This window comes from Oryzias latipes, chromosome 7, assembly GCF_053564925.1.
Source record: "Oryzias latipes strain Hd-rR chromosome 7, Olatipes_Hd-rR_3.1".
In the NCBI taxonomy this organism is placed as follows: domain Eukaryota; kingdom Metazoa; phylum Chordata; class Actinopteri; order Beloniformes; family Adrianichthyidae; genus Oryzias; species Oryzias latipes.
Window position 1 is genome coordinate 21,688,886 of NC_136243.1, and position 27,572 is coordinate 21,716,457.

Here is a 27,572-nt window from a genome sequence, read left to right on the forward strand (position 1 = left end):
TATGGAACAGGACTATTTACCTTTAAACTTTTCCTCCTTTTTAATACCTTCCTCACTTCATCCTCACTAATGTTCGCTATTTCCTGCTCCACCACAGCACTGTTCTGTGCTCTGCATTGTTTTCTTATTCATCAACTCTTCATAGTTCTCCTTGCATCTCTCCATCACACTTGTGGAACCTGTCCTCCCCGTTCTTGTTTACCATAACCTGTTGCTCATCCTCCGTCTCTGTCTTGCTAATCTTTACAGATCTACCTCTCCCTTCTGTCAAGCTAACCTATCAAGTCCTCAAACGTCTCATACGCCTTCATCACCTTCACCATCACCTGTATTTTTCTTATAAAAAAGTAGGCCGTCATTTTGCAGTATTTCAGCATTTTCTCGTGAAAATTGAACCCCTAATGAATGTATCCTTAAAAACATAATTTTCACTTCCATTCATTTCTAGTAGACATAAAGTTACTTTCGTCTGAATTCAAAGAGCAGATAGACTATATCAATACAAGGATTTGCTCTCGTTTTCTTTGCTTTTGTTTGGCTATATGTCAAAATGTTTTCAATTTCTTTCTCTTACCTAATAGTTTCAGTCTGAAATCTAAATAATCATAACTTTTAGTAACAAACTGTCCGTCCTATTATATCTTAAATCTTAGCTGCAGACATCTTTGTTCATACATTACTGGAGTCTTATCTTTCTCTTCAATTCTTGTGGTTATCAAGCTAAACAACATCTTCAGGTTCTTTGCTGTGGCTTTGCGTTGTTTTATTTTTGTCTCTAAAACTTGCTTTGACCTAGTTTTGCTGAGTAAGCTCACTGGAGCGTTGAGAATGATATGAACCCGTTGCCATCAAACATATATACACAAGTGCGTGAGAACAGACAAACCTGAACACTCACACATAGACAAACAGGAGCAAATTGTTCCCTGAGATCTCTGTGACCAGCTTTTAATAGCAAATGCCTCTTATTTTTGTCTTTCTTTGTTTTAAAGACACTTTAAGTGCGTAGGAGGCCTCACAATTATTTTAAAGAGTTGGATGAGGAGAGGGGAGGTGGCCATAATGTTCAGTTTTAATTTTAAATGTGTGTGAGGGTTTGTTTGCTCGTGAGACCAGCTTTGTGCTAAAAGAGCAGCACAGCTCAGCAACACCTCTGACAGTCACTGTAAGAGAACCAAGAGACAAAAGCAGCACTTTAAGATTCAGAGTGCACATCTATGTTTCTCCATTCTATTTTGTTCTTCGCACATACTCTGCACATGCTTACCTCTGTGATTATTCTCAGCAGTTTTTTTTCTCTCGAATCCTCTAGCACTATATTTACACAGTTGCGACACCCAAGTAAGAGTTTGCTCAGGCGTACACACCGACTTACCTCAGTGTGTTGTTTTGCATCATCTCATATCCAAGCTCGCTCTGATGCTAGTTTTCAGGGATGCCTTTAAAGAGATCACATGCTTCAACAGCTAACTTGGTCACTTGGATGCGGCCCCCCCCCCCCCCCCCACACACACACACACACACACAGACCCACATGCATGACATCCTTTCAAGAGCCATGAAGGGAAGGGTTACCGCAAAGTCCAGGGAGATAACAGGCTATAGAGAGATGAACACAACTGAAGCATAGTTAAAGAGTCTTAAATAGAGGTAGAAAATATAAATGAAGACAGGTAACAAGCAGGGGATACGGGGAAAAGGGGCCTGTGGATATCTCAGCTTGACTTAGCTATAATCATTTATAATTCATAGCTTAAAACCCAGGAAATGCATAAATTATACAGGTAAACCTGCTGCATTTTAGTTGGGGCTTGGATTGATTCAGCATTTATTCTTGTCACAATGACTTCCTGTGGCAGCTGACTGTAGAATTGAACTAAATGATTAAAAGATAATGAAACAGGTGCAGTACCGTTCCAATGGTTTTCTGTGTATACTTAAACCTTGAAAATCTGATGCAAATTGATCAGGCCTGTTTACAGGTTTTGAGGAGACTTTTGGTCTCAATGGGTTAATTAATCGTCATCCATCTGCATTTACTGGATGCAGCGTTTTTGAAAAAAATTTACATGCACACTTAACCTAAAAAAGTAATCATTACTTACACTTATCCCTACATTTGCCACATACTGTATGTGTCAACAGATACCTCACACCAACATTTACCTGAGATTAGTGCGCTTATAATTTACCTTAGTGTGAGCATAAATTGATTTATTGACAAACGTTTGCACAGATTGTCAGAGAGTGGGGGAACTGAGTTCAAATACGGGCACACACACGTGTGCACACACTGATGGCATGAGACCTGGCGGTTCACACTCCTACAGCTGTAGCAACACTGTGTTTTGGAGAGATCCTTACTTTAAATCTGTGTACTACACTTGACTTAACCAGGCTGCGCTGTCAACAATTCCAATCGGACTCCAAAATGAGTCATGACAATAACTATTTGTCATTTTCTTTTTCTTCCTTACTCTTTTATCTTCTGTAGTCGGAAATTGGCTTTGGGAAACTCGAAACTTACATCAAACTGGACAAGCTAGGGGAGGTGAGATCAGCAATGATGAAGGTTTCCATCATTTTGTATTAAAAATGCATCGGTGACCTGTTCTCCATGTGTGCAGGGCACCTACGCTACGGTGTTTAAAGGCCGAAGTAAATTAACAGATAATTTAGTAGCTTTGAAAGAGATTCGCCTGGAGCATGAGGAGGGAGCACCCTGCACAGCCATCCGAGAAGGTACTGAACCACCACTGACAATCCTAAATTGGCATTTATAGGTAGTTATTTATTAGACGTTATGGAAAATTGTATAGAATCTTATGCTTCTGCTATCTTTTTCATAGATTATCTCTAATTATGGGTTTTGTCTTACAGTGTCTCTGCTCAAAGATTTAAAACACGCCAATATTGTCACGTTGCATGACATCATCCACACTGACAAGTGCCTGACTCTAGTGTTTGAGTACCTGGTATGTATAACTAGAATATTTATTGATGTTATGTCTGGACTATGCCTTCATCTGTGATACCTTGTTTCTTTACCAGGAAAAGGATCTCAAGCAGTATATGGATGACTGTGGGAATATCATGAGTGTTAATAATGTAAAGGTAGATCGGAAATGTTTTAGCTGTTAAAAAATACTCAAAAATGTACTCGTACTTTGAATTTTTTTGTCTTTTTTTTACTAAGTATTTGTCATTTTTTTCTCTTTCAGATCTTTTTGTATCAGCTTCTAAGAGGTCTGGCATACTGCCACAGAAGAAAGGTCCTCCACAGAGACCTCAAACCCCAGAACTTGCTTATCAGTGAAAAAGGAGAACTTAAACTGGCAGACTTTGGTAAATCACTTGCACTTATTTATATTTCTTAGTCATTTGTGGACAAATTGTTTGTGTTTTTGACACCATGCCAGATTTAATCACCTGGTAATCCATTTGTTATCAGCAAAAATATATGTGAATAAACAAACTGAGGTTTTGAAATCCCTGCTAATTATTTTTTAATCTGAAGCAGTTTGTTGGATCCACATACCTTTTTAGTTTTATGTAACTAGCCACCCAATACTGCCCCCTGTTGGTATGTTTGGTAAAGATGCCATACATTCCCTAGGCACTCTGGGGTTTTTCTTTGATTAAAAGGGATGAGCTGATATTTAATCACATTTTCTCACACAAGATATTAATTGAAGAATATAATGTAGTTTAATTAAAATTAAAGTAAATATTTCAAAGTCATGATGAATATGATTTATTTCCCTAACACATTGGTTTTCCTTCCTGCTGGAATTCAGGCTTGGCTCGGGCTAAATCCGTTCCGACAAAAACCTACTCCAACGAGGTTGTGACGTTATGGTATCGTCCTCCAGATGTGTTGCTGGGCTCCACTGAGTACTCTACTCCTATTGATATGTGGTGAGCATATTTTGCCTAAAAACAACTAACAGCAGACTTTAGTCAACATCCCATTGGCTTTCGGCACTGCAGCATTGTACTAGACCATCTTTAACAGGCCAGTTTAGTTTTTTTCTGATTGGACTTTTTGGTTTGTTATACCAGGCTAGATTTAAATAACTAGTTGTGATTTCCTTGGGGAAAAATTTGAAAGACCCACTCCAATGGAAATTGTGTTTTTGGTGTTTTTAACATTTTGTTGTGGCATTTTTTGATGACAAATGACATATAAAAAGAAGAAAATGAGTCTTAAAATTGCATTTCAGAGTATTTCTTAATTGAAATTGTTGTGAATCAGGAGCATAAGAAAGAATCACTTATGTACATTACGTACCTCTCTTGTTTTTTTGGTCAGTTGTAGTAAACCTCTTTATTCTGTGTACATTTAAGATAGTAATTCTAATGATTTCATTTGAAAAAAAGTTCAGATTAGCATTTTTTACTCCACAATGACAAATATATCCTATTGTTGGCTAATGTTGTGTCAATTTCTTTCTTATACCACTTATTTTTTCCTAATCACTGCCTTCATTGCCTCTTTTCTTTGTCCAGGGGTGTGGGCTGTATATTCTATGAGATGATCACAGGCAGGCCTCTCTTCCCCGGATCAACTGTGGAGGATGAGCTTCACCTCATATTCCGCGTCCTCGGTGGGACTCATGCAGAATCCACTCTAGTCCTGTATATCATTCCTGATTTTATGTGTGTTCGCCTCTGAACACTACACACTACACACAACTGTGGACTGATTCACTCTTTTTTCTTTATAACAGGCACTCCCACAGAAAAGACTTGGCCTGGCATGCCCACCAGTGAAGAGTTCAAGACCTACAATTTTCCCTTGTACCGCGCTGAACCCCTTGTCAATCACGCACCAAGGTATGGAGAGATTGATGCGCATGGGTGGCATGTTATTTCTAAAATATTGAAGTGGTAAGAACTTCAGCAAACACTCCTTTTTTTTGTTACAGAATAGACAGTGACGGCCACGATTTGCTGTCAAAGCTCCTTCAGGTGGAGTACATAGTTGTTTATTGCTGACAAAAACCTGCGTGAGATTTCACTGCATGAAACATTAACGTTGCTGTCGGCATGTCTGCAGTTTGATGCAAAGAAGCGAGTATCAGCTGAGGACGCTCTCAAACACTCGTATTTCAGGAGTCTAGGGGAGCAGGTGCAAACACTGCCTGACAGTAAGCACACATCAACTGATCCGAATGTTCACTCTGCATACGCACTGCCTCTAATTAATCGCCCTTATTTCCATTTTTCTGTTTTGAAGCTGCTTCCATCTTCTCTGTAAAAGGCATTCAGCTTCAGAAGGATCCTGGGAAGAGATCCTCGGTCCATCCAGAATCAAGTAAGTCCTCCCATGATCAAAAAGAAGGAAAGTATTTGACAAACTAAGCTAAGGAACACTAAGCTTTATGCTGTTCCCTGTCTGCCTCCTCTTCACTCTCTTCTTCTGAGTGTCGGTTTTTCCGTGATCTCTCGTGGCACTGTGTGGTCGCTATACAAATGATGCTCTGTAACCGGGCGGATTAAGCTATGAAAACTCAGAGTTTTATTGCCTACAAAGCAAACTGCCTCACACTCAGAACACACAGTCTAACCTTTGATGCTTAACCTTTGGCCTTTTGCTCTGTTTACTTCCTGCTGGAACCAAATACTTCTGCAGCTCTCTTTACTTTTAGAACACCTTGTGAACAGTTTTATATTTTAGGCTCAAGTTTTCTTAAACATTAACTCTAATAACCCACTGACAGATCTGCAAAGTCACTAAGTAAACTTTTTTAGGTTAAAGTAAATTCCCCATTTCTTTTTTTTTTCATGTATTTTTCAAACGCTAAGTTCCTATTAAAATTCAGAGCACTGCAGCTTTATTTTTTGGCTAGAAGGAAATTTGTGACTCAGTTTTAATCACTACTTTCTTGGCTAAGCATTAACATGAGCTTAGTTAATAAGAAAACAATTTTATTTTTCTTGCAAAGAGAATTTTCAATAAATGAAGTAATGGAACCAAAACCTTTTCATTTACCTGATCATGTTATTTTAAGTGCTGTAAAGCATGGATCTATTGTAAAAAATCATTAATGGCTGTGAAAAGTCTATAAAACACTAAATATTAGCTGTAAATGTGGCATGTTTGGATTGATTCAAGATGCTGTAACTTTAAAGACCCAGACAAAAAAATGATGTCTTTGGTGTTTTTAACATGTTCTTGTGGGATTTTTCTGATGATGGCAGACATGTATAAAGAAAATTAAGACTAAAATAGCATTTTGTAAATACTGTATTTATTTAAATAGTTGTGAACAAGGAGCAAGAAAAAGGAATTTGTGACTAAAAATACGCTGGACAGACCACAAACTCTGCTCCGCTCAGCAACGAGAAGGGGAAAGGGGGCGGGTCCCGCTTTAGAGATGAATTTCTGATGAACTCCTGCCGCTCTGCAGAAACTATGTCATACAAAACGTCAGGTATTTTTATGTAAGGTGCTGTGACTTTAACCACTAAAAGAGACAACAACTTCCATATTGCATCTGAAACAAGAAACAGTTTCCCTGTGTGCATTGATGCAGATTTTTCTTTTTTTTTGGTTGGAATTTATTTATGTGTCCATGCATCATATGGTGTACAGCGAGCAAATCTATCTCGCATTTGTCACTCAGCCAGCAGCACAAAATAAAACTTTATAGGCCTACAGAAAGAACAGTTTATGACAAAGTCAGGATAAGTTCCCAACAAGAAATAAAACACCTTTACGACTTTTTGTTAAGTTTTTTTGTAATACATATTTTTTAAAGTTTTTTCTTTACTGTACTAAAGAAACTAGAAAATGTCATTCTTGTCAGAGCCTTTGTCAACACACACTCTGTATATCGCTTGTGTCTCCAGCATCTGCTTTGATTTATTTCAGTGTTGCTGCCTTGTATCATAGTCCCAGTGTGGTTATGTGTGTCTCCTTTTCTTATTTCATTACCTCTTTGTCATATTCTTCTAAACTGGCGCTCCTCTTTGGTGCTCTTCCTCCCTTCTTGTCCTCTGGTAATCTTTTCTCTGATTCTTTCTCCAATCTCGCTTGTGTACCTGCATCTTCCTTCTCTGTCACACCTCAATCCTCCCATCCTCCCCCTTTTCCCATGACCTTAAAAAGCGATGGCCCATAAGCTAGGCTCCGCACCCTCGCAGTACTTCCAGAGAGAGACTACCAATCCCAGGGCTCAGAGTCACAATCTCTCCTCCACTTCCACTGGCTGAGTGGCCCCTGCCATTCTGGTAAATACTGTCTTTCCAGCTTTTCTTTTCTTTTCTTTTCACTGTTTGCTCTGCTTTTCTTGTCATTTTTTTTCTCACCACCTCAGCATATGTGTTGCATTGAAACGTGCTAAACTTCACTGAATCTCATCACATTCCTCCTCCTCCTCCTCCTCTTTTGTATTTCACCAGTTCAAATGTTCTTAAATTTAGAATTGGTTAAACTCACACATCTAAAAATGTGAGCAACTTCCATTCCAGGGTTCAGCTTAGGCACATTTCTGTTTTTCATTTTGAAAGCAATGAGTGTGAGCACCAGGAGTCATTGGACTCTTCTTGCTTTCAGTCCTGTTTAGGTTTTTTCAGCGAGAGATGTAGTGTTGTCACAAGGCTGTAAGTAAGGGGTTTGTGACGCATGAGTTTGCCTAGTTGCTTTTCATTAGCATGGTTGAGTGCTGTGCAGCTTTAGTTCTGTGTGTTACAATGTTTGTAAAGTATGAACACACCCTCACAAACAGATATGCACAGACATACAGTATGTGATTGTAAAAGCCGACATGGTCACACCGGTTGAGATTTTTACTTCCTACATAAGTGTGTTATCTTGTTGTTTTTGGGTTAAGCTGGGAAGGAATTACAAGTCTTATATATTTTAGCTCCAGATAAAGGACAATATTTTAGAATCTATTCTTGTTACATATTTTAGATTTTTTACTTTATTTTAAATTTAGGAAAGGTTCAGTCACTTATGGAATATACTCTAGTATAAATGATTGAATTTATCTTGCAGCTCTAAATGTACATAGTGTGACCTGGTTTGTTGTGTTTCGGTTGGGTTTGTGGCATGAAGTGACTTTTCTAGCTTCTTGATAAGATTTTATTTGTCCAAAATTATTTCTAAGTGTGACTTTCTCTCCTGTGTGTGTCCTTCTCAGCCCAGGGAAAGAGCAGGAGGCAGAGTGTGCTGTTTTAGTGCCAGCAGGAGCGATGAGAGGAAGACAGCGAAACATGGAGAAGCCACGGATTCACTGACCCTGCCACACACACACAAATGCGCACACGCACACACACAAACGGGAATACTGAAGCACATCCTGCCACTTAAAAATACACACACCTGTGAAAAAGGCAAATCAAACCGAAAACCACACAAACGTAAACCTTAAGGATCAAGGACTCTGCTCCACCCTGAACATGAATCGGAAATGAGGTTGTTCAGAGTGCCGGAAGAAAAGTGGGAGAATGAGTCTCCTTGCTGCTGCTGCTGCTACTGCTGCCCAGAGGAGGGCAGCACTAGGATGGGAGCTGACTTGGTTTTGAAGTATATTTTACTGTATCAGTGAGCTGTAAAGAAGGAGGAGCCGAACACAAGCCAAAGGCATGGAGGGAAATAGGTTCCCCCCATCACTCTCTTCTGTGTTTTTTTATTGTTGTGCTTAAATAGACTGAGCTATAGAACTGCTTCTGTTTCTTAACAACTGAATCCCGTAGTATTTACACCTCAGCACTAAAAGTTTGCCTAACCTCTTAACCTTTTATTATAAACAGGATCTGTCTTTCCATCCTTTTTGTTTTGCTTTTGTCTTTTTTTTGTTTTCGTTTTAAGCATCATGTATCTTAAACACTCATTCACACTTGGAGAATAAGTGTGAAAATCCTTGGAGTTTACAAAGATGAACTGTTGCACCTTAGCAGAGGTCAAGGTGGTCATCGTTCTGGAAGCTCGTCAGTCAGGAGAAAGAAATACACGAGTGAAGAGGAAAATCCTTTTGAAAACACAGAAAAAGACTGTTACAACGTGCTGCACTACTTCACCGCTTTGCAATGAACACTGCTGTTGTCAAACCAGCAGCAGACGATGTAACACCTGCTCCTCACTTAAGTACAGTGGACGACACTTCTTCAGGATGCCGTCATTCCGTACATAAGAAGAGGACTGGTGAAGGAGCGAGAGGCAAAGGACGTGTGCAAGGCCTCACCTGTTCACCCCTCTCCTCCTTTGCCTGACTGAGATGTTGTCTTAACTTGTTAGCTGGTGTACCTTGTCTCTTTGCACCTGATTTTACCTCTCCATTACATATAGAAAACCCCTTGATCTCCGGTGTCCTTTTTTTATTTTTTTTTATTTTCGAAAACAAAATATGTATATATGATTACGTTTTGCTTTGTCAAAAGCAATGATATTTCCAGGATGCTGTTCTCAGTCTGCACAGGGAGGGTGACTGGCTGGGCACATGTTGCACATTCCTTGAGCTCAGGACTTATTGCTTGTGTTGTTTTGTTGGTTCTCTGAGATGCAGATGGTCTTGTGTGCGTTGACCCCCTCCCCCCCCCCTCCCATAATTTGTAAAGAACATTTATTGGCATCAACCTGTGAGTCTTTGGCGTTGTCCATTGTTTAGTTAATTTGACCAAGATGTCCCGAAACGACCCTACCTGTCATCTCTTTAGGCATGTTTGTGTATTTGACATGATCTGAGATTGGTCTGTGAAATAGCTGCTGCAGGAGAAATGAATACCTCCATAAAGTCTTGCATGGCACATAATATTTTAGGATTTCACTCCCAGATACACATGATCACTTGAAAACTGTACCAAAAATGTCCACAGACAATGACATCCAGCTGCCAGGCAGCACTGGGGTGCGGGCAAGAAACAATTACCTTAAATAATAAAACCTGTCTCAACTTTGACAAAAAGATCAGAGACGGTTTGGTATTTTCTGATTGGAGTATAAGGCGTCTGAGTTTTAGACACATTTTGTTTCTTTCTACTGTCGTAAAATGTGGCTTCCCCAACTGTGAGGAACCGATTTCTCCTATGGGATGTAAAAAGCACACAAGTGTGTTCACACACCAACCTGCTGACGTGTAAAGATGTACAGCTTGCGAGTGTAGATCGGCTTTTCTCTTACCTCAGGCACAGAGCTCGGCTCATTTCTCGCGTTTTTCTCTCCAATAAGTTCACAAAGATTGAAATAACACCAACGTTCTTTAGAATAACTACTTTTTTGTTTTCTAGAGTGTGACGGTATGTAGCATGTACATAGATGACGACCCCTCCACTCTGTAAATATATATAAATATATAAATAATTATAAAGTGTACAGGTTTGATACAGCTATTCACATTCTGGTTTTCCTTTTTCCTGTTTCTTTACTAAGAGTCAGCAATATTTCTGTAATCAATAAAAAAGCCATGGAAATAGAATAAGTCTGATTGCATTTGTGTTCATTTAGCACAATGGATGTAATTGATTGATCAAACAGAGACTTCAAAACTATTGATTCTTTTTTTTCCTTCCTGTTTTGCATGCAGGATCTAGAGAGGTTGCATTGATTTCTCATGTTGCAAAAACTTTTTTTTTAAGTTGCAGAAAGCCATAACGTTGAGATAAATATGAGAAAAACCTGTTGGTGTGTGAGGAGTGTATGCCATGTTTGAAGACAGACCATGAGGGTCAGAGGTGATGTGAACACCTAATAAACATAACAGTAGATCATTGTGTGTGTTGTGGAATTATTTTTAACTTTATTATTAAAGGATGATATAATCTTTTCTGATGCTATACCACTTTACATTTTTTAAATGTGTCATTTAAGATTTATTGGGGGGAAAAAAGGTGTTAAAATATGTAAACTTGAGTTGTTACCTTTTAAAAAAAACATTTCCTAGGTTAAAAAAAGTTTCCTTCCAGGGGTGTCAAACATACGGCCCGCGGGCCGTATCCGGTCCGCCTGGTGGTTTAGTCCGGCCCACACATGAAGAGTAAAAATCACATGGATGTTTAAAAAAGAAACCAAGTTTCTAGTCCATTCCTGTGGCAAGTTATGATTTTTTAAAGAAATAACCGAAATGCGCAATTCCGCCACTAGGGGGAGCAAAGGAAAAGCTCAACAGTTGAAACAACATAACTCTGCATGTGCCAAAAGCGAAACTTAACAGCGGTGTGTCTGGGTAGGCAGTAGTTTGGTTCCCTGTGAGCTTCATCACTGAAGGATGATCAGTAGTGACACCCTAATGACCAAAATGTTGTCAAAAAGAAAAAAAAAGGTTGTAGTGGTCCTGAGCTTTCCAGGGAAATGGAAAGCGTTTTAATTTGTTCACGTAGCTGAATGCAAACCTGCAAGCTTGGTATGTCCTGAACAGGTTCTCCAAGAATACAACATTCAGCACCACTATGAGAATCTCCACAAAGAAAAATTTCACCATTTGCAGTTAAGAAAAAAAAAAGATTTACCAACTATTAGCTGGACCGATAAATAACCATCTGGATTTACTGCAGCCGTGACGTCAGTGATGGAGCAGTGAAACCTAGCTACCTTATTGCAGACAAGTTGGAGCAAACATCCAAACCATTTTCTGATTTTGAACTTCTTGAAAAATGCTGAAGGCTGCAGAACTCTTGTTCCCAAAAAACAGTCGACCTTAAACATGAGTCTGTCAAGAATTACGACTCCAGATCCAACATCTCTGAGGAAACATGGGCAGCCACATGAAGGAATCCAGTCATTTGTTGTATTTTCAGTCACTATTGATGAAAGCACCAACATCACAGATATGTAGAGCTGTGCATATTTATTAGAGGTGTTGAAGAGACAGTCACAGTGGAGTTTCTGGAGTTGATGGACACAACAACAACTCATGACATAGTCAGCTCTCTAATTACTGTGCTGGACAATGTTGGAGTGAACTGATCACATGAAGTAATTTTGGTCACTGATGGTGCTCCATCAAAGGTCAGGAAGAAGGCAGGTGTTGCCACAAAATTCAGGCAGAAACCAGGAAAAGATTCTTGGACATTTCATTGTGTTTTGCTCACTTGAATGACAGTAAATTTGTTTCTGCACAGGATTTGAATCCTGATATTGACGGTCTGGTGAAGTTTCAGGAGAAAAAGGAGGTTGACTCCAAACTCTTATGTTCACAAATGTTTGCAAGTTTAATTTAGTGTAATTTTGTCGTAGTTTGGATGTTTACATTTAAGTTGTTTAGATGTTTCATTTTTTCTGTAGCCCCTCTTGAATTTATTATCAGAATTGCTTCAGTGTCAGATTTAAAATATTCAGTCTGTATAAAATTGAACAAACCAATATTTTTATAAAATAATTATTTTTTCTTTTTCTTTTTTTTAAAAAGTGAAATTCATTTTATTTTAAGATCCATTGGCCTCTGTGAATGAATGTGTAATAAGAATTGATTAGGCTACCATGTTGGTTGAGGCATGTTTTCCAATTGGGCTGCACGGTGGCGCAGTGGTTAGCGCTCTTGCCTCACAGCAAGAATCCCCCTGGTTCAAGTCCCAGCTGGGGGACATGAAAAACAGAACATCAATGGGGGACCTTTCTGTGTGGAGTTTGCATGTTCTCCCCGTGCATGCGTGGGTTCTCTCCGGGGTCTCCGGCTTCCTCCCACCATCCAAAAACATGCTTCATAGGTTAATTGGCAACTCTAAATTGACCCTAGGTGTGAGTGCGGGAGTGAATGGGTGTGTGAGTGAGGACATTCTACCCTGCAACAAACTGGCGACTTGTTCAGGGTGTCCCCCCTGCCTTTGCCCACAAGTGGCCGGGATAGGCTCTGGCAGCCTCAAAATTCATAGAAAATGAATGAATGAATGTTTTCCAATTGGGTAAAAAAACAAGAATAAAGCTGTTATTTTGCCTTCACGCTACTGGTCCGGCCCACTTGAGATCAGACGGGTTGAATGTGGCCCCCGAACCAAAATGAGTTTGACACCCCTGCTTTAATCGATTCAAATTTGTAATTAACAAAATCACCCAGGAAATGTATGGAGATTACATGTATATTTTGAAGGTCTCAAAAGATGGCTAAAACCCTCCAGGTTAGATGTAAATTTGAACTAAAATCTATAAAAATCTATAATCTAAATGTGTGATGTTAAACAAATATAGGTGACACAAATGTAGTGTCAGGAATAATTAAAAAAAAACTTGATAAAGCGTAAGTATGTATTTTTTAGAGTTCAGTAATTTCCTAGCTGTTTAAGAGCATTTTCAATGTTAAAAACAAAATTTCATTACATTTTCATTTTTTATTGAGTTTTTCTCTTTAAAGTGTTTTTTATAATTATGGAAAGTTTCAATACGGATCTGTGCATGTTACCAACCCTGGTCTTGTGTGTATTTTTGTGTGTTCTTGTCTTGTGTGAATGCTGCGTGTAATTTTTCACCTCCTGCTTACGTCCAGCTTCCTTTTTGCTTTTCTTTAACTCTATTATTCAAAACAAATAAAACAAATATGCATGAAAAGAACAATATTCATAACAACAAGAATGCCAGGGGATGTTACATGTATTACAAAATAAATATTACAATGACAGATTACTATGCATTGACAATGTTCAACGACAGACAGTTTTCCAGCTTCCTTTTTGCTGCTGCCTCCTGCAGAGCTGGTTGAGGGGGTTCACATTCCACCAATCACCAGGCAAGGAGGGAGGTTTAAAATCTCCCAGAAACCCCTGCTCCAGAGGCGGCTGAATGACCAGGGAGGCATCTGTTCCTCAGCCAGCCCCTGCTGTCTGTCTAGCTTGCCGCAAGATCAAAACTACATCTGTTGTCATAGTAACAAATTAAATTGCAATTCCACTGCCCATCCCCTTGGTTGCAACTCTGAGTAAGCAATTGCCCTCCACGCCAGTAGGTGGCAGACATTGCAATTTGAGGTCACTGCTACCTGGGGCTTTCAGTTCTGATAAGCAGCGTGGAAAAAAAACAGCGGAAAGAAACATGGCTTCCTCTGTGAGAAAAGCAGGCCATGACATCGAAACGCGAAATCGGACCGAGGACGTGCTCCTGTCGGAGGGCATCGACTTCAGCTCTCTGTTGTTATCGCAGCCCGTTCTGGACGGACTGTCCGCTGCTGGTTTCCAGAAACCTTCGCCGATACAACTCAAGGCGATCCCGCTCGGCCGATGTGGACTCGGTTGGCACTTCACTTGTTTTGTTTTTTGATGACTGTTATCGATCTCATTTTTGAAGTAGGTCTTACTCTAGATGTCTTGTTTCAGATTTAATCGTACAAGCCAAGTCTGGCACAGGAAAGACATGCGTGTTCTGCACCATCGCTCTGGACTCTCTGATCCTGGAGAACTCTGCCACTCAGGTGAGTCAGTGAGTCAGTGTTCCCATGTTGTTTTGCATCATGCATTTATGAACAAAAGCTTTAGTGTCCACAGTAAAATTTTATTATAGAAAGCTCATTGGTTTTGGAAGTTCCAATTAAATTAGGTTAACCATCTGTCTTTCCAAAAGAATTTGGTAATATATTAAAGGGAATATAAAATGTAATGTTTGAATCTAGTCTCAAATTTCCCAATTTTTATAGATCTTACAGTATTTAAGAAATGTCGATTTAAACCAAAAATCTCAACTTTTATAGTCCATCGCATTTTGCCCATAAACAGCTTGGGTTCTCCTGCAGGTTCTTGTTTTGGCTCCCACGCGGGAAATAGCGGTGCAGATCCACTCAGTGGTCATGGCCATCGGCTGTGCCATGGAGGGCCTGGAGTGCCACGTTTTCATCGGGGGCAGGCCTGTGAGCCAAGACAAATCCCACCTGAAGAAGTGTCATATAGCTGTGGGGTCACCTGGTAAGAGCCCACTGGACATCCCATAAACCGCTCACGTAATTTTTTAGTTTGGTATCTGATGACGAGGATGCTCCCGTTGTCCCCTTAGGTCGCATCAAACAGCTGATCGAGCTGGGCATGCTGTCCACTGCCAGCATCCGACTGTTTGTTCTGGATGAAGCTGACAAACTGCTGGAGGAGGGGAGCTTCCAGGAGCAAATCAAGTAACAAGGACACAACTGCTGTTGCATTATAGTTCCTTTCTTGTGTTTTCCCCTTCACATGTTGTGTTCAAATTGAAATAAAAATGAAGCAGGACATTGTTTACTCTTTCTTAAGCTGGATCTTCTCAGCTCTGCCCGTCAACAAACAGATGCTGGCACTTTCTGCCACATACCCAGAATCCCTGGCTCAACACCTTACCCGCTACATGAACGAGCCTACTTTTGTTCGACTCAATCCTAAAGACATGGGGCTGAAAGGTGAGGTCCACTTTAGAAAAAGTTCAATCAGCACACCTTTCATTTCCTGACAAACTTCTTTCCTTTTGTTTTGGTTTTATTTGATTATCCAGCGCTAAAAAACTACAGTTGTAGATCTTTTTAAAGCACTGATGTCGTCTTTTTAAAAAATAAAAAAGCTTTTGAGTTGATTTAACAAAATATATTTTCATTGAAACGCTTTTCAGGATTGAGCGTTCTTTGGTGTCAAACCTGATCCCTGACCTGTATCTCACATATGCTGTTTTTTGTTCCCCTGGCAGGTCTGAAGCAGTTTTACAAGCTGGTGCCTTCCCATCCTCTTCCTCACAAGATTTTTGAGGAGAAAGTGCAGCATTTACTGGAACTGTTCAGTAAAATTCCATTCAACCAAGCTTTAGTGTTTTCCAACCTGCACACACGGTAGGTGCGCTCTCCGTGTTAACCTTCGCTCCGCAGCTGCTGCTGTCGATTAATTGTTTCACCAAGCGCGGAGAGAATGGATTTCTTGCTGAAATGGGCTGGGGGTTTTTTTTTGCGGCAGGGCGCAGCACCTGGCAGACATCGTGTCCTCCAAAGGCTTACCTGCTGTCTGCATATCAGGTGAGGCAGCAACTGTAAAATCATTGTAATGAGCAGCAATAGAATCAGTTTTAAGAAATAAGTTACATGTACATGTTTTCATTTGCTAATTTGAATATTTTTAACAACCATAATTTAGGTGGGACCATGACAGTTTTTGAAGCTTTGTGGTTTTTTTAATTTTTTTTTTTTATGGCAAAGGTAAAGTTTCATGTGCGGTTATAGGTGGTGCGTGTTAATCTGCACAGGTGGACTCAGTCAGGATCAGAGACTGGAAGCCATGTCAAAACTGAAGCAATACCAGTGCAGAGTGCTCATCTCCACTGACCTGGTGAGAGAACGGCTTTGCTGTTATTACTTTTACTTTTTTTATTTTTATTTTTATTTTGTTTTTACAAGGAGGGATTCTGACCTTTTTATATTTCATCAACCACAGCCTTATTTAAACAAGAACGAAAGCAGAAATGTAAAATATCTGGTTTCCTGTCCTTAATAATGTTGGTGCTGCTTCCTGTTTGCTTCCCTTTGACAGACGTCCAGAGGAATCGATGCTGAGAAAGTAAACCTGGTTATAAACCTGGACGTGCCGCAGGATTGGGAAACTTACATGCACAGGATCGGACGGGCTGGGCGCTTTGGTACGCCTCCAACAACATGGAGCAATCTTTGTGAATCATTGAGGAAGTCTGGATGGATTATTAGTGGAGGAGTGTTGCGTCTTTGTTGCAGAATCCTTCATCTGTTCAGGTTTTCAGGAACCAGCAGCTTTTTGCTGCAGATGTTTCCTCATCAGCTTAACTCTCACTCAAATACCTTCAGGTCAAAATGTCCATCTGAATTTTTTAGAATTCTGTGCTTTTTTTTTTGCATTCATTTATATTCAGATTTGAAGGGAACGTATTGGAACTCTGAAGTTTTTAGTGTAACCAAATCGATCTAATTTGTTGATTGGTGTGAAAGGGGTGTATCAATGTATCATCACGACTTTTACTCCATTTCAATTTAGTTCTACAGAAAGGAGAGCTTTCTTTGTGATTTCTCTGTTTGGTTACTAGGCACTCATGGGCTGGCTGTGACCTACTGTTGCCATGGTGAAGAAGAAAACAAGATGATGGCCATCGCTCAGAAATGTGGTCTTAGTTTGCATGCTCTGCCATGTGAGTCCTGCTGACATTTTTGACTTTTTGACATGAAAATGCCTTGCCGTCTAATGACACTGTTGTTTTAGTGGTGTTGGAGCCTGGGCTGATGGATGAGTCCTGTGACTGGGATGTCTGTGCAGATGCTTCCATCCCAGTGCCCGCATGCTTGCTGTCATCCAAAACCGAAAAAAAGAGGACATCAAAGAGTGCAGTCCCTGCGTCTGATCAGAGGAAGGATCAAGCTCGGCAGCAGAAGAGTCAAATTAAGGCTGACAAGATCCGTCAAGCACCCAAGAAAGAGCTTTATGCTGAAGAAAATGCAGGGAGCGCTGTGCTAACACAGAAACCCAAAGTAGCACCGACTCGAAAGGAGCAGCAGGATGCTCTCCCCAAGATCCCTCCTCTGAGTTCATTCAAGAACTGCAGGTTGAAGTTTATGACTTTTCAGGAGGCTGAGCGGGACTTTCACACCTTCATCACCACAGGGTTGGGGAGATCCGTTGAGGTAATAAGAGAGTACGGAGGCCGAGACGGTAGCGATGTGCAGAGGGAGTCTGTCATGCTCCATGAAGATGGAACTCAAAGTTTATCAAAATACAGTGAAGAGTTGAAATCTAGTTATTGCCCTCAGAGGTCAGCTTCTGTTTCCTCCTGCTCCCAGTCAGACATGGAGGATGAACCAGCAGAGTCTAATCAAGCTGAGGGGAAAGTTGAATGTAACACGGTCACTAAACCTCTGTTGGAAACTCCACCCCCTGTGCAGAAACCCCCACAGATGGGCTGCTCAAGTGGGAGAACTTTGCCTCACCCCAAAAGCAGGGATTCTGCAAGAAGCACCAGCTGGACTGCTCCAACAAAGACTCGCCGGGAAGAAGTGAAGAAAGAGGGGAAAAAGGACAAGATGAAAGGGAATCGGAAAAGAGATGAAGAGGACTGCATGGCCACGGAGGATGAGTGCAGCTCTGAGGCATACTGGGGAGCCTATTGCAAAGCTTGGAGTGATTACTATAACTCTATGCCTCATTTTCAGCAGCAGGGCTATCAGAGCTACTACAATGTGGCTCACAGCTGGATGGCAGCTTATCGCATGAATGCAGTTTACATGGAAGAACTCATGAAGCACTGAAGCAGCAGTAATGATGAGGTTTGTTTGGAACAGAGCTTTTTGTCTGTTCAGCAGGAATTTTTGTAAAGCTGAAGTTGTTTTCTATTGACTTTGTCATGTATATAATAAAACATCTCAATTGCACTTTTCCTGAGTGATCTCTTCTTGTATTTACACAAGTAATTTGGCTTGAAGATGCAGAACAAAAAGTATTAAAAAAGTAAAACGTTTGGTCTTCTTTTAATATGTTAAAATGTTTATGTTGCATTTTGCATCCAAGGGCCTGTTTTACATTAATTTGAAAACTTCAAAATAAAGGTTTTCGTCTAGATCAGGGGTCTGCAACCTGAGGTTCCAGAGCCACATGTAAACTTCCTTCCATTGTGGCTCTTTGGCTTTGATGAAAAATGTTAACAAATTAATTAAATAATTGGTTTGTAGTTTTGGTTAGTTTATTATAGTTTATAAATCTTAGCTGTGTTTAATTATTAGAATATGCTCAAAGTCCATATTCTTATCATCTGCTGCAGAAGTATAGTTGCTGTTCAGTCCTTAAAGTATATAATTTTATTTTATAATTGGATTCTTCACCAATGTTGACATATAATAGTAAAAGAAGAAAAAAAAGAGAGACGCACCAAAGTCATGACAAAAAACACCATGTTTGACTTTCTTGCATTTTAAATCCTGTAAATCTGCAGAAGGATCCATTTGACACATGATGTATTTTATTTTGAAAGGCAATTGTATGTTCTGCTGTTAAAAGTAAAATGAAATAGTTATATACAAAAAGAAAATAATTGAATTATTTTACATTATCAAAAGCTACTAAAAGATGAAAGGCCAGGTAAGAAACTGGTAAGAAACTGAACCAAGACAGTGTTAAAGGTTGCAGATCCCTGGTTTAGATTGTCCTAGTTTTGTTTTTTCTACAGTTTATCTGATTTTATGAGACATAAAGTGTCATAAAGTGGGTCCTTTTTGGACATTTCATTTAATTTGCCCAAGTAACCTTCTTTCACAAAATGTCCAAGTCAGACAATAACATTGTTGACAAGAAATACCATCACTCTGGACCAAAACTTCTAAAAGTTCTGACATGGAACATTTTTATGGTAAATAAAGAAACGTTTTTTTGAAAGCCTTTATCTCTTTGTTGCCACTCCTGGACACATAGAGGTAGGCGGAGATACAGAGGCAAAGCACAGAAGGAATTTATGGCAGATATAGGAGTTTTATCAGGCGATTCACAGTCGGGACACAAGACAAAGTCATAAATAATATCCAACACCTGACAAAGATACGCACAGCAGAAGTCTCAACAGTGACAGGTGGCACAGGAAGGCAAAGAGTGAGAGGAAAACCGAGTGAGTGCCAAGAGAAGACAAAGGAAACTTCGTAACAGAGAAAGAGACAAACACAACCACAGATCTGTATTTGTTAAGAAATAAAAATACAGTCTTTTGACACTGGAAAACCTAGTCATCTGAAAGTGAAGAAATCTGTAGTGAAGCAAGAAACAAGACACATTTAATCATTCTCAGGAACAAAATGTGCAGAGCCTGACTTCTTAGACATCATGTGTGGCATTCTTTTGGATTCTACGTCTCAGACTTTATGCTGTGGAGAAACAATGTCTGTAACCATTGTGCTATCCTAGTCACTTTAACATTGGGAGTTGGGTCATCTAGACCCACTAGACAGTGCGCTGAACTTTTTTTCTTCAATGATTTGTGAACCTCACTGGTGTCCATGGATTACATGAAGTCTTTCCACCTTTATCCACCTTTGTCATGGTAGGGAGAACACGTCAATGCAAGGGTGGGGTCATCTAAGATAGCACAAGGGTTAACCTTACTTTTAAAATACACTGAGCTTTGTCTGCCTGTGCGTTTTTCTTTTTATACTTGATTAAAATTAGACCACAGTTTGACCAAACACCTAAGGGGATGAAGGCAATCGTCACTGTGTACAGTACCAACGACAGTACTAGGTCACTACTATGGAGATTGGAGATAAACCCCCCCCCCCCCCCGATTTTGTATAGTAGTTTTGGCTTTAGCTTGTTACTCACAGGATCCACGTGGAGTGAGGCAGGAGCCTTAGCATTTCAGAACAGTATGCTCAGTGATAGTTATACTCACACTCTGTTTCTGTGTACACTCCTGGAATAGATTACTTCCAAGGTGTTAACAGTTGTTGGTCTGCTCCCACTTAACCGTTCTTTCCTGTTTCTATAAATCAATTATCAATTTAAAGACAACCTCAAAATGATTAGATGTTACAGGTCCATACGAGCGGCAGCAGTTTGGACTAAAAATGTCCACCAGTTCTTAGTCAGTAGTTCTAACAAAGGTCGACTTTGGTGATAGGTGCTTCTCGTTTCGTGGTTAGGAGGGACAGTCAGACCGGTGGGTTTTGTTGTTGTTTTTTTTTGGTGATCCACGGATCCAGTGTCCTTTGAGTCCTTGTGGTCACCTCAACAACAAACCTTGCTTTTTAAGTCTCCAGAAGAGAAAGTAAAGAATAATTTAAAAAAAATTAATAAAATAAAATCCCCTGAAACAACAAGGAGGACAGAAAGTACAAACACCAAGTTTCCTTACCACACAGAGTACACATACCCAACAACTCTGAAAAACGTTCGCTGAGTTTGGAAGATAAAACACTGACAGCCATAAAGACTACTGAAAGCATACTGTTGTATACACAGAAGGTTAGGATACAACAGGACAACAACAAGAAGGGTGCAGAGAGGAGAGTTATAACAAGAGGACGGCTTCACTGGTTCTGCCAAACGATGGTCAAATATTACAAAATATTCTATTAACAATATTCACAAAGATCACAGGCTCAGGGCAGATTTGTGTCAGAAATTCTCAGCAAATGCCTTGTGCTTTTTATTGTGGACATTGAGATTTAAACTGACTTTTTTTTTAAATGTTCCATTCCTTTGTTAAAAATATACTGAGTCATCTGAGGTCAGAGGGGGGTTGAAAAGGGAAAAGAGGGAGAAAAAAATGGTATGTCTATGAAAACAAATATATTTTTTTAATAGGCTGGCAAAAGAGGCACATATTGTTTACAAGCCTTGTAGCTGAGAATTTTGGACAGAAACATGTGCGATGAACCCCTCAAAGTGGCAGCTAGGCAAATATTCTAAGCCATAGAGAAAGAATTGAAACATGTTTTCAATCGGCTGACAAACGCACACACACACACACACACACACACAAATGCACCTCCTTTTAGAAACTACTAATAAAGATGCAAATACACTCAGTCCCAAATCCTTAATGTCATCACAGAGACACTCAGTGACTTAGCTGAAATTATATTAGATGGACTGGCGGTAAATTTGTCTAAAAAATAAAGTGGGCAAAAATGTTACCAAATAAAAGGGCAGGGTGAAGATTTTTCAAAAGATTAGCTTTTATTCTTTCCCTTTGAGTTTTCCTTATGTTCCCTTCTTCCTGGTAAAGTGAAGCAGGAATCATTAAAAAGGTGTTTTTTTTTTGCACAGTGACTCATGAGTTATTTGGGGAATCACCCGTCACAATTGGAAGCACACACACTTGCTTCCAGGATTTAAAGACTAACTTCTCTTTTGCTCTACTGTCTCACTCACACACTGTGCACACTTATCCCAAACTAACATGAAGATCCTAACAGCCACCCCCCCTAGTATGTACAGGGAGTCAATGTTGTTACAGCACATGTCCATTAGGGGGCAGGCTCCGCTTAGGCTTGTCCAGGTCTCTGAGTGCCTTCTCCATCAGTCCTCTTGTGTCTCAATTAGTCTTAATCTGTCTTTCAGTGTGGACCCCGGCACTCCAGTCCTCAAAGTGCAGACACTTTCACAACGTTTTGATGACTCGGGCCAGTGGGCAGGTGGGCGTCGCCCTCAGGAGTTGTCACTGGCGGTGTGGGAATGCTGATGATTGCTGTGGTGATCTGGCTGCTCTGGCAGTTCAGAGAGGCTGGCTCATCTATGCGCATGTTCAAACTGGAGCGACTGCAGGAAAAATGTCAGAAAACCTTGGATTAGGATAATCCTAGAGAAAGGTTTTTGCCAAAAGATGAAAAGAGCTTCAGGGGAATTTTGTTTAGTCCCAGACCAGCTGGGGTTGAGAAAAAGTCAATGGGACTTTCTTAGTGGCAGATTTTCTTCAAATCTGGAAAGTGTTAGATCATTTATACAAAAGAGATTCAATTTTTGATACTTTTTTTTCTTTCTCTTTTACTCATTCTATGTAATAACTTTTCACCAATCGATGGTAACGTCACTTTCATTTCAGAATAAGAATCAGAAGTACTTTATTGATCTCACACGTGGGAAATTTGTGCGTTACAGTAGCAGCATTGTAATCATAAAAGAAAAAGAAAATTTCCTTTTTGTTCCTTTTTATATTCTCATTGGTGACTATCTTTTGAGATTTACTGAAACTTTTTTTGATGTTATTTTCAGATTTTACTGATTGAGTTCCAAAACCCGTTGTGAAATAATGATGCCAAACATCCTGGACCAGATGGACTCCTATGGCCTCAAGCTGCCATTCAACACACATCCCATTTGACAGATGTGTTAATTTGAAATTTGCTCTACAGGAGAACATTTTATTTAGTCTTGATTATCATTTACTATAGTCTTCCAAGTTTATTTATGTGTTTTTAGCATAATCTATCATTCCTTTTCAGTGCTCCAATGATGCACTCATACACAAAAGAATTCTGGACTTTAGCTTCTAGAAGACAACAAAGTTTCTTTAGCAGCATTTTAAACGTCTGCTTTAAGTGATTTCTGCCTCTTCATACTAGGAGAGTCTTTTTTATGTACTTAGTCAAAGTCATGCCTTCAAATGTGGTTTAAAGTTATATTTTGTAATGTTTATTACTGTATAACAAAGCTAATATCTATCAATTTGTTTAAAAATAAATGACAAAATCATGATATTAATTATAAAACAATCAAATTGGTATTTACAAAACGGAACAGTATTTTTAAAAAACTAATATAAAATACTTGCAAAAAAGATCTCTATTCATTATATATTTTTTAAAAATAACGTTTTTTTTTTCTTATTTGTTTACATCGATTGAAATGCATTATAAATCTAAAAAAATAAATAAAAAGTTTGAGTCAAGATGATCCATCCATTTTCTCAACCTGCTAAATCCCTTGCAGGGTCAAAGAGTTGCTGGAGCCTTTCTGCTGTTGGGTAAAGGTGGAGTACTGGACAGGTCACCAGCCTGTTGCAGGGCACACACACCCACACACACACACACACACACTCACACACAAACACGTACACATACACACACAGACACCTAGGGACAATTTCGAGTAACCAATTAACCTATGAAGCATTTTTCTGGACTGTGGGAGGTTTATTGGCCAGTTTGATCAGTTTGTTGAGACTGAAATAGTCTCATCTGTTACTGTCATAAAAGTAAAAGTTAACAATCTAATTTAATATTTATCCATCAGACAGTAATGTAGTGCTTTAACCCTTGTGCTATCCTAGGCACTTTAACATTTAACATTAACATCTAGACCCACTAGACAGTGCGCTGAACCTTTTTTCTTCAATGATTTGTTATTCTCACTGGTGTCCATGGATGACATGAAATCTTTCCACCTTTATCCACTTTTGTCATGGTAAGGAGAGCACGTCAATTCAAGGGTGGGGTCATCTAAGATAGCACAAGGGTTAAAAAGAAACATGGAATGCAAGTTTGTTTGATATTCCTGCATTCACTCATGGAAACTAAGAATTTCCCCAATTTAGACTACTGCCACTGGCAGCCTTTTCAGTTGGAAGAAAAAAAACGTTCTGAAGGAATTATTATTATTATTAAAACTATTCTGAAGAAAAGTTTTTTTTCTTTCTTCAGAGGGCATGAATACATTCTGAATCTCTTTGTCCTCTACAGTTACCTGGTGCTAAGAGGCTGGATGTGGATGGTGCTGAGCTCCTGCAGGCCGCGGTTGTGTGTCTGCGTGTGAGTCAAAGGCTGCATGTGTGCTGGGCCACTGGCGTTCCGTAAAGGTGTGTTGTGCTTCTTGTTTCGGCGGCTGCAGCACGTCCCTGTCACACCGTCTTGGCTGGACAGGGAGGGGCTCCGCTGGGGATAGTTTTGCAGCCCCCCCTCCAGGTAGCTCTGCTGATAATACTGCTCATCCACAAACTCATGGTTCTTCGAGAAAGGACAACAGAGACACAGAACAGCTGGTTTTTATGAGCTCAATACAAGTTACTGCTCAAAGCAACACAACTACAGCTTTATTTCCTTTCAACTTCACTCAAAAAGATCAAATAAACAAATAAACAGATTTTTTAAATAATTATCTGAATTGGCTTTAAACCCAAGCGGTTGATCCTTACAAATTTGTACAGGAAACATCTGTGCCGTCCTTTCTGACTTTGCGATAAAGGACATTTTAACGGTCCCCTGATGAAAGCTGGTCCCCAGCTTCTTTTTTCCCCTTCTTTTTTTACCTGGGAGAGCCAACCCTGAATTTCATGATTTATCATACCCACAACATGACATCGAGTTCAGAACTCATCGTTGAGGTGCCCGAGCTGCCAAAAAGACAGAGCAGCCTTACAGTATCAACGTTTTGCTAAATACCAACTTTTCTGTGTCATTCTTGTTGAAAAAATCTCAGAGAAGTTTTGCTTTGTTGGCCTGCTTCTGGCAGATATAAGAGGAAACCATGGATAAGACATTATGTACGGAAGCACATTATATTCTGTAAAATAAATAAATAAATAAAACGGGTGTTTTTTGTTGTAGTATTTTGGTTTTTGTGCTAATTTTTCTTCATGTTTTTTGTGCCGAATTCTTCATTGTATTTTTTGTGCTACTTAAAAAGTAAAAACAAAGAAAAAAACAACACAAGCAAAGAACTCCAAAGAGGCTGGGATCGTTTTTCTTCCTACTTACTTTATCCACAAACCTTTACAGAGCAAAACATTGGGGAAGTATTAAGTTATATTGTCCAGTATGAACCGTTTATTTTTTTGTATAATTTATAGACACAATGAACCTCATTGAATCGTACTGTAAACAGTTTTAAAAAAGAAGAAAGCTTCCATAATTTTGAGAGGACAAAAAAATAACCCGGAGAAGGAGGGTACAAAAAAATTGATAAGATGGAATATGTTTAGATTAGTAACGGCCGGTGTTTAATTTATCCCAGCAGGAAGAAGAACAGAATGGCCTCAACTGTCGTGTTAAACAATGTGCAGCGAGTGAGACAAAAAAAAGACTTTAGTTTAAAGCCAGACATGAATGCAGATGTCAGATCTTCCGAAGGGCCTGTTCCAGTGCACATTATTAAACTTACAAATCTTAACACCCACATCACTAATCTAGCCTTGAGTCATTCGAATGTCAAGATGACTTAGCTTATTACACACTCTAGTTAATATAAAAGGAGATTTTTTTTGGACAGATCTTTACAATAATTTCTGTTTTACATCACTTCCTGTCACTGCAATCTCTGATGAGACTTGTCGTGTTTATCTGTAAAACTACAACTGCAAAAAAAAAAGAAGAAAAAAAGAGAGGGTGCCTGGACAACTATGGCTAAAACATGAGTTCCAATCTTTAAATCCCCTCAGTAAACCTTTTCCGGCAAAAACAACGGTGTTTGTGTGCACTCACAGTGGTTTTCTCCAAACAGTGCAGCAGGTGGTGGTGCTGGCTCTCTAAAAGAGATGAAGACTTGCCTAAATGTTGCTCCTCCTTGGTGGAACTCTAAAACGAGAAGCACACAAGCACCAAATTAGTGTTACGTTGCATTTTCCTTCAGAAAGAAGCTTACGTGATGTGCCAGGTGTGCTGCCAGCTGCTGTCTCAGTACCTGTTCTGAAAGGCTCATCTTGTATGGAAGTTGCTTAAGTTGGAGAAATAGACAAAAGGAGAACAGACAGGGAAAGTTTTACTGGTATTCATAATTTAGCACTGAGAAAGCCAGCCGTCAGCCAGAGATACATTTCATCTGAGCTGCTGCAGAACTCCAGCACGGTTAACATTTAATAGTGTCACTCAACAGTAACAGTTCCTTGTAATTCAATTATGAAATTTTCACAACTTGAGTCCCCAGAAGCAGCTCAATAATTACACATTTTCCATTTTCCATATGGTTCTGATAGTTGTATATTTTATATTGCAGTAATAGCGTATTATTAGTCACATGATTGCATAAGTGTTTCTCCTGTAACACCCTTGAAAATTTCTAGATGCAAAAGAAAACATCTATTTAGAAACAAAAAGAGATGCCTATGCAATATTTTCACAAAGGCAGCTGTTGTGTTTGTGGTAGGCAACTTTTTTTTGGCACCCCTGGCCTTTATTTAGTAACCCCTAGACAAGAAAAAGGTCAAAGAGGGGGGATGACACTTAGCAAAGGGTGACGAGCAGAGATTTGGAGCTGCGCAGACTGCAGTGAGAACCCAGCATCAGCACATAGTGCACCTGCAGAAGCAGCTGAGGTAGAAGGTGCCTCACAAACAACGTCTTTGCATTTCTGGCATTCAGCAGAATCAAATTAACCTAGAAAGATTTTTCTCTGGTCAGTGTTGAAATGCTCTTGTCAAAGTTGCAGCTGAGTTTCACTTGTAGACTTTCAATGAGTTGCATCAGTTTCCTCAAGCAAAGTCCACAGCTGAGCTGTTTATAGAAAAAAAATCCAGAAAGTCCTGCCCTCATCTCACATGCTACACAGCAGCGCAAAGAGGGAAGCAAATGCCCTCTTTAGAAGATTTGTAGCAGCAATTTTCTGTTTAAGTGTGTAGCTGCTGTTGTTGGCAGAGGCTTCTTTGCTGAGAGGGAGCATTCTTTCTGTGATAACTGGCTTCTCCTCTGTTCACCTGTGCTCATGCTGCTTATCTGTAGCTAACGCAGCAGTAGAACGCAGGTGTTTAGGGCTGAGCTATTTTTGTCCCTCTCCGGAATGAACACCATACACAAGAACACTCATACATGTGACTGCTGCCTAAATCAGCAATCTGTCTGGGGGCGGCCACGGTTCACCACCCAGGTGGCCACCATACTGTTTTGTGGAAACAGCCTGATCTGCCGGGTGACAAAACACACTGTGTCACTCTGTGTGATGCTGGGCATATTGTTTGAATAAAGCCTCCATGCCAATAAACGTTGGAGAGCAATTAGGATTTTATTAAGCTTGGACACAGCAGCAGCATTAAAACCATCTGTCTGATGTGGTGTAAGACACTACCATGCAACCAGAGCAACCCAGAAGTAGACACTGACTCTTGGATTGTTTCACCCTAAGTCACATTGGTATACAGAATGGCAATGCTGTAAGTTTAAATATTTCATTATGAGACTTTTGACTTTCCTGCCTGCTAATTATTATTTATATCTATATTAATCCGCATGATCTGCAGAGATTTGCATGTGCTGAAAATTTGAATTTATATAAAA

General features: G+C 39.7%; 3 protein-coding genes across 16 annotated transcripts in view; 2 read left to right on the forward strand and 1 right to left on the reverse strand.

Moving 5' to 3' along the window:
• Positions 1-10,716, forward strand: part of LOC101161555 (cyclin-dependent kinase 17) — a 39,906-nt gene extending 29,190 nt beyond the window's left edge. For 6 of the 13 annotated variants that reach the window (XM_011477180.4, XM_020704706.3, XM_011477175.4 and 3 more), the window contains 13 exons: positions 2,495-2,551; positions 2,628-2,742; positions 2,881-2,975; positions 3,052-3,114; positions 3,222-3,345; positions 3,798-3,918; positions 4,510-4,607; positions 4,731-4,836; positions 4,929-4,971; positions 5,060-5,150; positions 5,240-5,317; positions 7,115-7,236; positions 8,151-10,716. In XM_011477180.4, the coding sequence (XP_011475482.1) occupies positions 2,495-2,551; positions 2,628-2,742; positions 2,881-2,975; positions 3,052-3,114; positions 3,222-3,345; positions 3,798-3,918; positions 4,510-4,607; positions 4,731-4,836; positions 4,929-4,971; positions 5,060-5,150; positions 5,240-5,317; positions 7,115-7,218 (1,095 nt within the window). In that variant the 3' untranslated portion in view covers positions 7,219-7,236; positions 8,151-10,716. Of the gene's footprint in view, positions 1-2,494; positions 2,552-2,627; positions 2,743-2,880; positions 2,976-3,051; positions 3,115-3,221; positions 3,346-3,797; positions 3,919-4,509; positions 4,608-4,730; positions 4,837-4,928; positions 4,972-5,059; positions 5,151-5,239; positions 5,318-7,114; positions 7,237-7,561; positions 7,609-8,150 lie in introns of all 13 variants that reach the window. The other 7 variants (XM_078949854.1, XM_011477177.4, XM_078949853.1 and 4 more) reach the window with 2 other exon arrangements.
• A 3,159-nt stretch (positions 10,717-13,875) lies between these two features.
• On the forward strand, positions 13,876-18,260 carry ddx20 (DEAD (Asp-Glu-Ala-Asp) box polypeptide 20). The gene is made up of 11 exons (XM_004070745.5): positions 13,876-14,162; positions 14,248-14,342; positions 14,661-14,829; positions 14,918-15,032; positions 15,148-15,290; positions 15,572-15,710; positions 15,832-15,890; positions 16,118-16,200; positions 16,402-16,507; positions 16,925-17,026; positions 17,098-18,260. The coding sequence occupies exons 1-11, from the start codon at positions 13,967-13,969 to the stop codon at positions 18,135-18,137; spliced, it is 2,247 nt and encodes a 748-aa protein (XP_004070793.1). The 5' UTR covers positions 13,876-13,966; the 3' UTR covers positions 18,138-18,260.
• Positions 18,261-19,330: 1,070 nt separating this feature from the next.
• The window catches only part of kcnd3 (potassium voltage-gated channel, Shal-related subfamily, member 3), a 134,342-nt gene continuing 126,100 nt past the window's right edge, over positions 19,331-27,572 (reverse strand). The window contains exons 5-8 of one of the 2 annotated variants that reach the window (XM_011477172.4): positions 25,987-26,019; positions 25,788-25,880; positions 24,055-24,314; positions 19,331-22,131 (exon numbers count right to left, since the gene is read on the reverse strand). In XM_011477172.4, the coding sequence (XP_011475474.1) occupies positions 21,957-22,131; positions 24,055-24,314; positions 25,788-25,880; positions 25,987-26,019 (561 nt within the window). In that variant the 3' untranslated portion in view covers positions 19,331-21,956. The remainder of the gene's footprint in view (positions 22,132-24,054; positions 24,315-25,787; positions 25,881-25,986; positions 26,020-27,572) is intronic. The other variant, XM_011477174.4, reaches the window with a different exon arrangement.